The 12592-nt window shown below is 38.2% G+C and overlaps 2 protein-coding genes across 5 annotated transcripts in view; one reads left to right on the forward strand and one right to left on the reverse strand.

The window, feature by feature from the left end:
- Positions 1-2554, reverse strand: part of LOC118149219 (uncharacterized) — a 68967-nt gene extending 66413 nt beyond the window's left edge. For both annotated transcript variants that reach the window (XR_013528993.1, XR_013528992.1), the window contains exon 1: positions 2435-2554. The gene's annotated coding sequence lies outside the window, so the exon portion shown is untranslated. The remainder of the gene's footprint in view (positions 1-2434) is intronic.
- Positions 1-8081, forward strand: part of NPL (N-acetylneuraminate pyruvate lyase) — a 41519-nt gene extending 33438 nt beyond the window's left edge. For 2 of the 3 annotated variants that reach the window (XM_008984876.6, XM_017966020.4), the window contains 2 exons: positions 2611-2650; positions 5854-8081. In XM_008984876.6, coding sequence (XP_008983124.1) covers positions 2611-2650; positions 5854-6038 — 225 coding nt within the window. In that variant the 3' untranslated portion in view covers positions 6039-8081. Of the gene's footprint in view, positions 1-2026; positions 2055-2610; positions 2651-5853 lie in introns of all 3 variants that reach the window. The other variant, XM_035279768.3, reaches the window with a different exon arrangement.
- The last annotated feature ends 4511 nt before the right edge of the window (positions 8082-12592 follow it).

Consider the following 12592-nt stretch of genomic DNA (forward strand, 5'->3'; position numbering starts at 1 on the left):
ATTGTTTAGAAGAACCTGTTGCAGTTAGAGGTGAGACACATGAACACATGACTTGAGCACAAGCCCTAAGTTCCTACACCTTAGCAGGAACTGACCCTTAGTGTTATAGACCCTGGTGACCAGTGTCTCAAGGATGGACTAACGCTTTGTGAGTTTCTGTCTTTGTCAGAAATTATTTGGTTACAAGTAACAGAAACCCATTTAAACTAGCTTATATAAAAGAAGATAAGTTACTATGAAATTCTAGGAAATCACATAGAACCCAAGAGGGTTCTAATGAAGCTTGGCTGTGGGATCTTTTTGAACAGGACAGGCTGCCATCAGTGTAATCAGAGATGACAGAGCAGAAGTACAAAGCACCCTGGGGGCTAGAGGGAGTGACCTGCAGCCCCAACCCAGAGAGAGCATGAAGAAGCAGAATCCAGAAGTGATCAATTATTCCCCACCCTTAGGCCTCAAAGTTGAGCCATCATAAATCTACTTCCTCCTTAAAGTTTAAATACCTTAACTTTCACCTTTGTCCATCCTCAGACCAGGTGAAACTAAGAATAGGAACTGGGTAGGGATCTAGGAAGCTATGCAACATAAGCTAGACATTGACAAGATTTTGGTTTAAATAAGGGTATGAAGAATGAATTTCAGACTGCCATTTCCTTGCATTGATGGTTTCCCCCACCCTGCCTAGTTTCCTAGAAAAGTTATGCCTGAAAATTCTAGCCTGTTCTGAAGAGAACAGGGAAATCATAGATGGAGTAGACTGAAGCGGCTGTAATGCTGACCCTTCCACTCAGTGGCTTCTCTTATTAGCTGATCCAGTCTCCATCTTTTCCCCCACCTTAGTCCCACTCTAAATAAATCATCCCATTCAAAACAATGTTGGTAAGGAACTTAGTTTACCACATTCTGTGTTTCTTCTTAAAAAGGCATGTGTGAGTGAGTCTTATTTACTCATTCATTGATATGTCAGGGGCTGTGCTCAGTACATAATTTCAGTAAAGCTGGTTTCTGCTCTTGAAGACCTTTGAGTCACGTGAAGAAGCAGAAAAGATGTTAGGGTTAAATTTATCTCATTCACCTTAATGTACTTAAATGCCCTCTTTTATATTTACATGAGTGAAATGACACATGTACAAAGATATTCCTTGCAGCTTTGTTTATAAGAGCAAAAGATAAAAACAGCCCAAATAGGAGCCGCGGTGGCTCCGGCCAATTGTCCTGGTGCTTGAGGTGCAAGGCTATGAGTTCAAGGCCAACCTGAGCAACATAAGAAGCTCTCATTCATTAACAACAACAACAAAAAATTTTAAAAAAACAGCCCAATGTTCATCCATAAGGCAATGATTAAATATATTATGCAACTGAATTATATGTAGCTCTTAAAAATGAGATAGCTTTATGTATTCTGACCTGGAAAGATCTATATGGTATGTTAAATGGAAAAAAGCAGCAAAGAACAAGATAGTAAATGTAATGTGCTATATCATTCATGGGGTAGAACACATATATAAGTCTCTTTATTGTACAATGAATATTATTTCTAGCATACAGTCAATTAAAACAAATATGTTAAGCATTTTGATAAATATAAAAGTTAAATGTTATTGAAAATACATCTCTTAATAAGATAGATGAGGCTGTTTTTTTTAAACCAATTTTTCTATGAATCCATGGATGAATATTACTTAATGCTAGGATGAGTTGAGGTTCAACATCAATACTATTTTTGTTTTTGGAGAAATAAGTATTTCAAAACTGTATTCATGTGAGTTAGTAGATAAGAATGGAAATTTTGTTATAGCAGTGTCACTCAATTCTTTGAACATTTTTTAAATCATATGCCAAAATCACAGAATGCTTTACTGATTTTTAGCTGAAACCCGAGTAGCTAGCAGTGTAGAAAGCAAATAATTGAAAAACCTCTGATTTTTGAGAGGACTTATTATCTGTTAATTAGAGGAATCACTGTCCCTCTCATTGTCAATACTAATGCTAACATTTTGATTTGCTCTTTTATTTGGTACTCCAGAGGTATCCCAAGGCAATGGATATAGGAGGTATGTCTTTATTTTTTTCAAAAATAGAAAAAGAAAGACTGTGAATGGGAAAACAAGAGAACAACCTGCACCTCCATTCCATGCAAATTCTTATGCTGATCAGTTTTAGAACACAGCACTTACAGAAGCTGAGGATCTAGAAATTAATTCCCATAAATCTTAGCCTTGGCCATGTTCTCCTTAGGAATCCTGGAAGGAACCCCAGAGCTATCTGTACCCCAGTTTGAAAACTACTACACTAACAGATAAGTTTACCTATGTAAGCCAGACGGATAAGGGGTGTGATTTCCCATCTTTACTCTTTTGTACAAGTCCATCATTGAAGCTTCTTTTCTGCCTGGGCCCATTCTGTAAAGCCTACGTGTATGAAAAGATCTTACCTTAGCCTGGATGGATCCCAGTCATCTTCACTTGGCTATTTTTCTCCACTCTGACAGATCTTCAGTAAATGAAGGTGTGCAGACTTTTTAGGGTTTCTGTAATTTGACTTCTAATTTCTTTACATTATTTACACAGTTCAGTAATATTAACTATAGATTTGTTTGTTCTTTTCTAGTTTTGTATCCAGAGATTTATCAATTTTGTGGTCAAACTAGGTAAGTGCCGCAACTGTTTTCTGCTTTGCCTGCTGTTGGAGACTGTAAGGAAAATGGAATACCATCACTTTCTCTGAGGGTTCAACAAGCACACCTTTTATTGGTCTGTTGCAAGCAGAGTTCTGTTTCCCTTATTAACCCTCGGGGCCAACCATATAAAACTGTGAAGTAAACCTAGTTGGAAGATCTTGGCAGCCTTCTCCATTTTAGCACATACCTACCCCATTTTCCATTTTTTCTCCCTAAACCGTCCACACTCCCTCCCTTTATTTGCCTCTGCTCATTAAAATGCTACTACTGCATTGTGGCTGATTTCAGCCTAAGTGCTAGGAGGAAGGCAGTCTAAATACAGATCCTACTAAATTGTGAATGACTGACAGCTCTCCCAAGAGTATTTACAATTTAAACAGAGTTTATTAACACATGTAAGCTTAAATGGATGGAGGTTTGGATAATATGACAAAGTAAAATTGAGGAGTAGTGGGGAGAAACACAGTGAAATGGAGCAGAGGAACCTCTCCAGTGTCTTAAGTCTTATTCTATAACAAATGACAAATGCCACCATCCGTTCCTCTTCTGCAAGGGGTTGGCCCTTGGGCCAGCTGAACCCGCATTAATGCAGGAAGGGCTTTAAGTTTATTTTCGGCAAACCTCCCTGCTCTCTGTCAGAGCCCTTCTGCATAATCCTGGCAACTTCCCTCTCCCTCAAGCACCTCCTATGTGCTTCGCCCCTCATTTCTGCAGGGTTCTCAGCCTACTCTTAGTCCTTCTAGGACGTTTCTGTTTGTGTTTCCACTTTCATGATTTTTGCACATTTGTGTGCCACCAGTGCTATGAACTACCTATTACTGTTCCCTTTTTCTAAGCATGTTTTCACAAAATTGTGGATTTGGTGTGATAATCATATGTTCCTAAAGTACATTAAAATAGGTACTGAACTATTAAAATGCTGGATGAACTAAAAGATTGCCTGTGTGCAGTAGTCCCCCTTATCTCGGGGGGGTATGTTCCAAGAAGACCAGAGGATGCCTGAAATTGCAGATAGTACAAAACCCTATATATACACTATATTTTTTTTCCTGCACATACATACCTATGGTAAAGTTTAATTTATAAATTAGGCACAGTAAGAGATAAACTAATAAATTAGAACAATTATAACAATATACTGCAATAAAAGTTATATGACTGTGGTCAGTCTCTCTGTCTCTCTCTCAAAATACCTTATTATTTTTGGACTGTGGTTGACCACAGATAACTGAAGCCATGGAAAGTGGAACTGCAGACAAGGGAGGCCTATGTATGTTCAATCATGCTAATATTTTCCTTCCCAATGCTCAGTGTTTACTGTACCGAAACTAACCTAGCAAAAGAAAGTTAGTTCTTATATCTTGAATCTGAAAGCAATAGCCAGCTAAGAAAACAAATTACAGAAGACAGGGATTGGAGATTATGATTGATAATTGTTAGTTAAGCTTTTTACATATTAACAGTGTACCTGATGTTCTATCTGCTTCTTCAGTCTGAAGGCTTTATCTTCCTTTAGTTCTGAAAAAATTCTCTACTGTCATCTGTAAAGATTATTTTGACTGCATTTACTCAAATCTCTCCTTCTGAAAGCCTATTAGATGTATTTTGGATTTTCTCAATCTGTATCGCAATTTAAAAAAATATTTAACATATCTTTCTATGCTATTATTTCCTTAGATCTACCTTGAAAATCACTAATCCTTTCTTTAGCTATGTTTTTAGTGTTTGATTTCCCTAAATATATATATTTTTTTCAGTAATTCTTGTTGATTGTTTTGTTCTCTAGCATTCTTTACTTCTCTTACCCTATGGCTTCTATTCCTCCTTTTATCTCTGAGAAATCTCTTTCAGAATAATCTGTCATCTACTCTCAGGATGTGAGTTTTGTCATTTTGGAACTTGCTGGTTCTCATGCTGCTGCTTTTCCTCATGGGCTTTGTAATCTTTAGCTTTGAGCTCATCTTCAGAGACTGTTCTTTTCCGCATAACCCATTGAACATTAGGTTGTAAGGTGCCCTATCAAGTGAGTTTACATTTCCCTCTGCTAAGACACTGTAGTTCCACCAGTTCTAACCAGTTCTGGGTTAATTTCTTTGTATAGTACCTATACTAAGTTTGTAATGCATATTGGGATCTAGCATTCACCTTTGGCTCGGGCTCAAGATTTCTTTCATGAGATCTGTTTCTGTCTACAACCCTGGTAGAAGTCAGGTTTTCTTCTCTATCTCCAGACCAATGGGCTGAGTTTTTTTCTATTGCCTCTCATAGAAGGCTGACTACCAGTTTTACACAGGGAGTTTAATTCCAGCTTCTCACCATGCACAGATCCAAGACTTCATTTTCCATTCCCATGCCAGCCGTATAACACCAGCATGAAAACAGCAGCATTGAGTCACAAGCGACCTTAAGTACTGCATTTCTCAGGGACTTCCTACGTAAACTAAACTAAATTTTGTCCTGGCAATAAAGTCCTACCTCCTTTGATCAACAATAGTGTATTCCTAAATCAGATTATCCTCAAGGGCTGTTTGGCATCAGCTTCTCCTCATCTTTCTGACCTCTTGATTCCTGACACCTTTGGCTCCTCCTTCTTGGGTTTAAGATTCATCTTGAGTCTTTGTTTTCTTTTTTTTTTTTTTTTTTTTTTGAGACGGAGTTTCGCTCTTGTTACCCAGGCTGGAGTGCAATGGCGCAGTCTCGGCTCACCGCAACCTCCGCCTCCTGGGTTCAGGCAATTCTCCTGCCTCAGCCTCCTGAGTAGCTGGGATTACAGGCACGCACCACCGTGCCCAGCTAATTTTTTGTAATTTTTAGTAGAGACGGGGTTTCACCATGTTGACCAGGATGGTCTCGATCTGTTGACCTCGTGATCCACCCGCCTCGGCCTCCCAAAGTGCTGGGATTACAGGCTTGAGCCACCGCGCCCGGCCGAGTCTTTGTTTTCTTTTACTGTGATCAGCTTGTTAAAATTTTCCAGCATTTCTGTGTGTTTGAAGCAGGAAGAGGGATTTCAAATGACTGCTCATCTTTCATATGGACTAGAAATGTTCTCATCTTTTGTTTTAATCTTACCCTGTTGTAGTAGTTGCTATTAGCATATGGTCTCCTTCTTTGGGATGTTTGTGGAGGGATGAACAGTCAGTCATGTTTCCTCATTTATTTTTCCCATCTAGGTTTTGGAGTGTCACAGACCAAAGCCATCATGACTCTGGTCTCTGGGATTCCAATGGGCCCACCCCGGCTTCCACTGCAGAAAGCCTCCAGGGAGTTTACTGATAGTGTTGAAGCTAAACTGAAGAGCCTGGATTTCCTTTCTTTCACTGATCTTAAGGATGGAAAATTGGAAGCTGGTAGCTAGCGTCTCTCTCTCAAATCAGGGTGTGTACCTTGAGACATAATCTACCTTAAATAGTACATTCTTTTCTCAGGGAATTTTAGATAAACTTAAATAAACTCTCCTAGCAAGTGAAATCTCACATCAATCAAAAAACATTTACATACCTAATATGAGCATTAAAAAGTTGTGGGTTTTTTTTTTTTTGAAGGGGCAAAAACTTTCAGAATCACAATTCTCAGTCGTTCATTTCACAAAAATTTTTGTGGAGAATTTCTGTTTATATGGATGAAATGGAATCAAAAGGAAAATTGTAATTGATTAACTCCATCTGTCTTTAGGCACTCTCATCATCTCAATTTCTGGTTCCTAATCCTATTTTAAAGTTGTCTTAATTTTAAACCAGTATGATATGTCTTCATTTGAATAAATACTCATTTGCAATCTAGGAAAACTCTGAGCTACTGCATTTAGGCAGGCACTGTAATACCAAACTATAACATGTCTCAACTATATACAACTACAACTACACTAGCTCATTTGGCTGCTCTGTTTAACTCTACAATGGATGCTTCTGAATTCATTTCGAAGTCACAACTTTCCCCTTTTCAATAACACTGGGTCAGGTGAGGACTTGTTTCAATTCCTATAACTACGGAAAGGGTGGCTTTCTCGTAACAAAGGAAGAGGTCTTCCACAAAGATGAATTTAAGTCTCCACTTTTTGCTATACAGAAAACTCAAAACTCAAAGTTTCAACGAACCAAAGAGCTCTTCCTCTAGGGTACCACAAATTTCCCCTTCCTCCACTGAGAAGACTGTCTCTCCCACAGGACCCTGAATTATTGAAATCGAAGGCCAACTTCCTTTCTGCAGTGAGCCCAGAGGCTACTCTTATTACCCTGTCACACTTTCAGGCAGTTACTTTTCTTTAGTGATAGAAGATTTGGGGAAGACCCAAAGGACTCAGCTTTCTCTCCACACCTCCTTTTTTACTCTTTTCTTTCTGTGTAATGTATCAACACCTGTTTAATCTCCCTTCTAACAAACTTTGGTGTAAGCTTTCTGGTACCAAAGTGTATTAACAGTTAATCCTTATTGATTTTAAACCTGACTATCCAGTCTGTTAATTACCTAAGATTTTGTTTTCATTTCATCTCTAATTGTTTTGATCATTGGCAGAGAAAGAGTATTTGAAATGCATATCAGTTTTGCTCCTTATTTTAATCTCTTTGAATTAAAAATAAAAGTTTTTCAGGGCCAGGCGCGGTGGCTCACGCCTGTAATCCCAGCACTTTGGGAGGCCGAGGCGGGTGGATCACGAGGTCAAGAGATTGAGACCATCCTGGTCAACATGGTGAAACCCCGTCTCTACTAAAAATACAAAAAATTAGCTGAGCATGGTGGTGTGGGCCTGTAATCCCAGCTACTCAGGAGGCTGAGGCAGGAGAATTGCCTGAACCCAGGAGGCAGAGGTTGCGGTGAGCCGAGATCGCGCCATTGCACTCCAGCCTGGGTAACAAGAGTGAAATTCCATCTCAAAAAAATAAAAAATAAAACTTTTTCAAAAAGCAAATTTGAAATTATAAGTGGACTTCAATTATCTTTGTTAATCCTCTCTTTAATTAAAAGTTGTTGTATTTATATATCCTTGACCCTCTTTTTTACCTTTGTAGCTGTTAAGAAGAAGAAAATGAGTTTCTTGTTAGTTTTTGGTTCTGAGGATGTGATATCCTTACTTAATGATACTAAAGCCAAATTTAATTTTTTTAATTCTTGGATATCCAATAAACAAAGAACTGTCTTTCTATTTTTGTTTTTGTGAAGTCAATGCTTGGATTTTTAAGATGATTAATGAGCTTTTGTGAACATAAAGAGAAATATGCTTTTAAAATGACCAGGTCTGAGTTTAGCTCTGTTGATATCTAGTAGCTTAGAAATGAATATTATACAGCAGTAGGCTATTAATACTGCATTTAACAAGTAAAACTTTGGAATACTATGAACTTATTGTTTTGTTATAATCTATTCTTAAATTGTTTTTAACATTAAAACTAAAGTAATGGCGTGAAATATTTCATTCAACACAGTACTAAAAGCTGATTTCTAACCTCTTTGTTTCAAGATAGAAATCTGAGATCAGTCCATTGGGATGGTTGACGGGACAGGAGTGATTTTAGGATTGGTTTTACTTAGGATCTCTCATGGGTTTATTCAGAGATACAGGAAAATGCCATGGGGATGAGGTGGAGTTGGGGTTGGGCAGCAGTGGGAGCAATATATATTCTTTCCTAGAAAGGCTATTTGCCACAACTTGAGAGAAAGTTCTTCTTTGTGATCACCTGAAGGCCATAGAAAATCCAAACTCTTAGGAGGCTAAAATCTAAGAGAAGTCTGGGTTGAGGGACTTTGCAGAGTGACTGCAACCCAGGCTCAGGTACCCACCTGGGCTCACTAAGGCTTTTCACACAGGGGGAAATGGAGTGGGATCTACAAACCCATCAAATCAAGTAGAGGAAACAACACATCCAAACCATTTAAGCACTCCCTTATCACATGCTGACTCAACCCTCAATTTCCTCCAGTGAAAGTAAGAGGGAAACTTGGAACCAAAATTATGCAAATAGCAGAGGTAAGTCCCAGGTAGAGGCAGAGCACTACCTCACACTTTGGGTTTCTGGAACTGATAAATGGCTACCTGGGTGAACAAAATAACTGACCCAAATTGTGGTTTCTCTGTGAACCCCTTGGTGACCCTTAGGAAATTATTTGATACATAAAACATTTTAGCATTTTAAGTTATACAACCAGAAGAAAAACCTTAAAGCATTTTCTTAAGTCTTAATCACACAATAAACATAATGGAATGGATTCAACAAAATACATAAAGAACTATATCCAGCAGGATGTGTTACCTGTATCTGTAGACCAGTTACAGAGAGCATTCAAGTTCTATTCCACAGGGACCACCTAAGGAGATTGTACAGCAATCACATGTTCACCTCCAATATATTTTCTACACAGCAGCTAGAATGCCCTTCATGAAAATCAGGGTCCCAAGTTTGAGCCAGATATGGGGTTAGGCCCTGTAGGCACAGAAACTGCTGCAAATGCCAGCCTTTGGTGTGAGAGGCAAACCTTCTCTTCCATCAGCAAGCACACATAACAAAGTTATCTTTGAGGTCATGGGGAAGTGGGTTTTCACAAGCGGGCAAGTGCATCAGCATCTCAGTACGGTCTACAAGTCCAGTTTGTACCATTTTATGGTTATGCTACCTCAAGTGGAAGGAGATGGAATAATTACCACATACTACATTCTTGAGAATCCTCACACTGGGGTGAAACAAAGTGATCCACCCTTAGAGCTTGAACTAGTGGGCATATTTAAAGTATCTGTAAGTGAGAGTGGCAAATAATGTTCACAGGCTATATTAGTTCATTCTCATGCTGCTAATAAAGACATACCTGAGACTGGGCAATTTATAAAGGAAAGAAATTTACAGTTCTGCATGACTGGGGAGGCCTCAGGAAACTTACAATCATAGCAGAAGGGGAAGCAAACACGTCCTTCTTCACATGGCGGCAGCAAGAAGTGCTGAGCGAAAGCGAGGAAAGCCCCTTACTAAACCATCAGATCTTATGAGAACTCACTATCACGAAAACAGCAGCATGGAAGTAACCACCCTCACGATTCAATTATCTCCCATCACATCCCTCTCATGCACATGGGGATTATGGAAACTGCAAGATGAGATTTGGGTGGGGACAAAGCCAAACCATACATAACACAGGCCTAGATGCTTTTCAGGCTGTGGTTACTATCTGAACTCCCCTGAACATTGACCAATTAGTGTCCTTTTCCTAAGGTAATAACCTCAATCAGCTTTGACTTTCCAATTTAAGCAGACCTCTAGAATCATTCCATTAAAACACTAAGTATATTCTGCCTTTTGTTCTTTCACTTGCCTGTATACCTATCTGTATGTACCTATCTGTATATCTTTCAAGATCCTTCAATATGGCCAGAGGCAAGTGCTGGGGGATGGAGGTGCAGAAGAGGGACCAATTCCCACAAAATAGTAAGAGAGGACTTCTCTGAATCCATTAGACTTAGTCTGAAATTAGAATGTTGGAAAGAAACCAGTCAGGTGAAGAATAGCAGAGGGTGCATTCAAGGTGGTAGGACCCACAGATTTGGCAGTTTGGAGCCATGGAAGAGTTGGGAATGTGAAGAACTGAACAGAAGCCAATGAATCAGAGTTCAGGCATCAAGGAGAAAGAGTAGGAAATGATGAATTTAAAGGGACTGCAAAGGAGCCAGCTCCTGTAAGATGTTGTAAGTCATAGGAACATTAAACTCACAGTGTTTTCTGTGCTGTAACTTTAAGTGCTATAAATTTAGAATGTAAAATAACTATCGGCTCCCCCAAAGACTGAAAAATTAGTACAGAAGCAAGAAAGTTTACAATGTCTTCATTACATTATAGTTTGTAAATTTATTTATTATTTCAAATTATTTATATAACCTTGTCTGTGGAAAAATTGATATGCTTTGGCTGAAAGTATTTAGTTTTCTTGGGTTTACACAGAATGCATCATGATTTTCTAGTTAAAATATTTTTTCATTTAGTGGCTTTTCACTTAGCGGTAGGGTTTTTAGGAGTGAATTAAATAACAAGGAATAGGTGTATTTCTATTTAGTAGCAGATAATTCTAGTACCTAGACCATTTATAGATATAATTCTGCTGTCAGTTTTCTTTTTCTGCTGGCACTCAACTCACTGGACTTTGTATTTTAAAAACGGAGACAGGGTCTCACTGCATTGGCCAGGCCGGTTTTGAACTCCTGGCTTCAAGTAATCCCCACACCTCAGCCTCCCAAAGTGTTGGGATCACCCACGTGAGCCACTATACCCTGCCACTCATCAGAGGTACTTAAGATCATCACCTGTTTTATGATTTTTTTAACTTGAGCTTATGTTCAGTGAAATTTTATAGGAATTATTTGAGGTCTGGATAGAACATTTCCACCAAAGAAAATACAATTTTAATTCTTCTAAGGGATTTATCTCTGCTGACTAGTAACCACTTTAAATAATTGGCTTGAGGTTTTCATGGATATCACAGGAAGTGAGTCTTTTTTTCTACCTAGCTTCTAGTTTTTCATGGACGGTTTTCCTTATTATACCCCTCTTCTGATTGGTTTGGTTTTTCATTGTTGCTATTGTTGACTTTTCCCTGAAGATATAAGGCATTCTGGCTTATGTGTAGGTCTGCTCTCAGCCTCTGCATGTTGGGCAATCTCTTTGTCTCCTTTCTCCTAAGCCCCAATGCAGCTTTTATTAAAAGGAAGCTCAAGTTCCTTAAGAATCAGCAGACCCTTTCAAGGTAGGCACTTATGCCAGGGTTCTCTTGCCTCTCTGGATTCATTCATTCACTTCATTTATGTTTACCTCTAAAGCATTTTCTTTCTTGCCAGCATAGCAATGCACTTTTTTTATTGTATTCAACATTTTCTGTTATTTTTCAATGGTAAGTTTATTTAGGGCATCTCCATTTTTTTCAAGCTTTTGGAATCTTTTGCTTTCAATTCCTCTTTTAAATACAGCAGATTTATATTTTGGTATATGTTCCACTCTGAGTCATTTTCCCTTAGTAGATGATTATATCCCATTTACCTTTATTGAAAATCTTCCTAAAGTAGTTTGCAGGGGAAAACATTAATTTGTTCATGTAAATAAGTACAATAGTTCTATATTAGTATCCAATAGGAAATTAGAGATTCTAGATATGTGAAACTAATTAACACTGGACAAAGTAAAACCCCATAACCTTATAGAAATGTGGTGTTCCCATGGTGGCTCATGCCTGTAATCCCAGCACTTTTGGAAGCTGAGGTGGGAGAATCAGTTGAGACCAGGAGTTTGAGATTAGCCTGGGCAACAAAGCAAGACCCTGTCTCTACAAAAAGAAAAGAAAAATACATGTATTAGTCTCAGTTAAAGCTTGTATAAAGAAGCAACAAAAATGCTCAACTATACAAATGCATGGGTAAATCCCTGAACCTTAATATGGGAACCATAAAAGCAAATGTGAATATGGCATTTCAACACTACATAACAAAGAAGCAAGCCAAACTGTAAAATAAACTAATTCCTATAGAATCAATACAGATAAAGCAAATATAGCAGTAAAAGTGGAACAAAGCAAGTTGCAAAATCCTGTGAATGTGAATAGATTTCTATGTAGCCATAGAATTTGTAGATTAACAAATGGTTCAAGAAAAACCAGTGCAAAGGAGATAGAAAAAGGACTTCCAATGTTATGATTGCTTTTAAAAAAGGCATATTCACTTATACATATGTATAACAAGCAATAAAAAAGAAATCTAATAGAAATTGGCTTTTGAATGACCATAACTGTGTGACAAGAAAATAATTTTAAAGATATCAAATTCTTCATTCTCAAAATCTAGACTACCATTTCTGCTAGAATGCAGATTATATACTTCATCTGTGTCACTCATTGCATTAAAAGAGTCATCAGTCCTTTAAACGAGTGGTCCCCAACCTGTTTGGC

The sequence above is a fragment of the Callithrix jacchus genome, chromosome 18, assembly GCF_049354715.1.
Source record: "Callithrix jacchus isolate 240 chromosome 18, calJac240_pri, whole genome shotgun sequence".
NCBI lineage: Eukaryota > Metazoa > Chordata > Mammalia > Primates > Cebidae > Callithrix > Callithrix jacchus.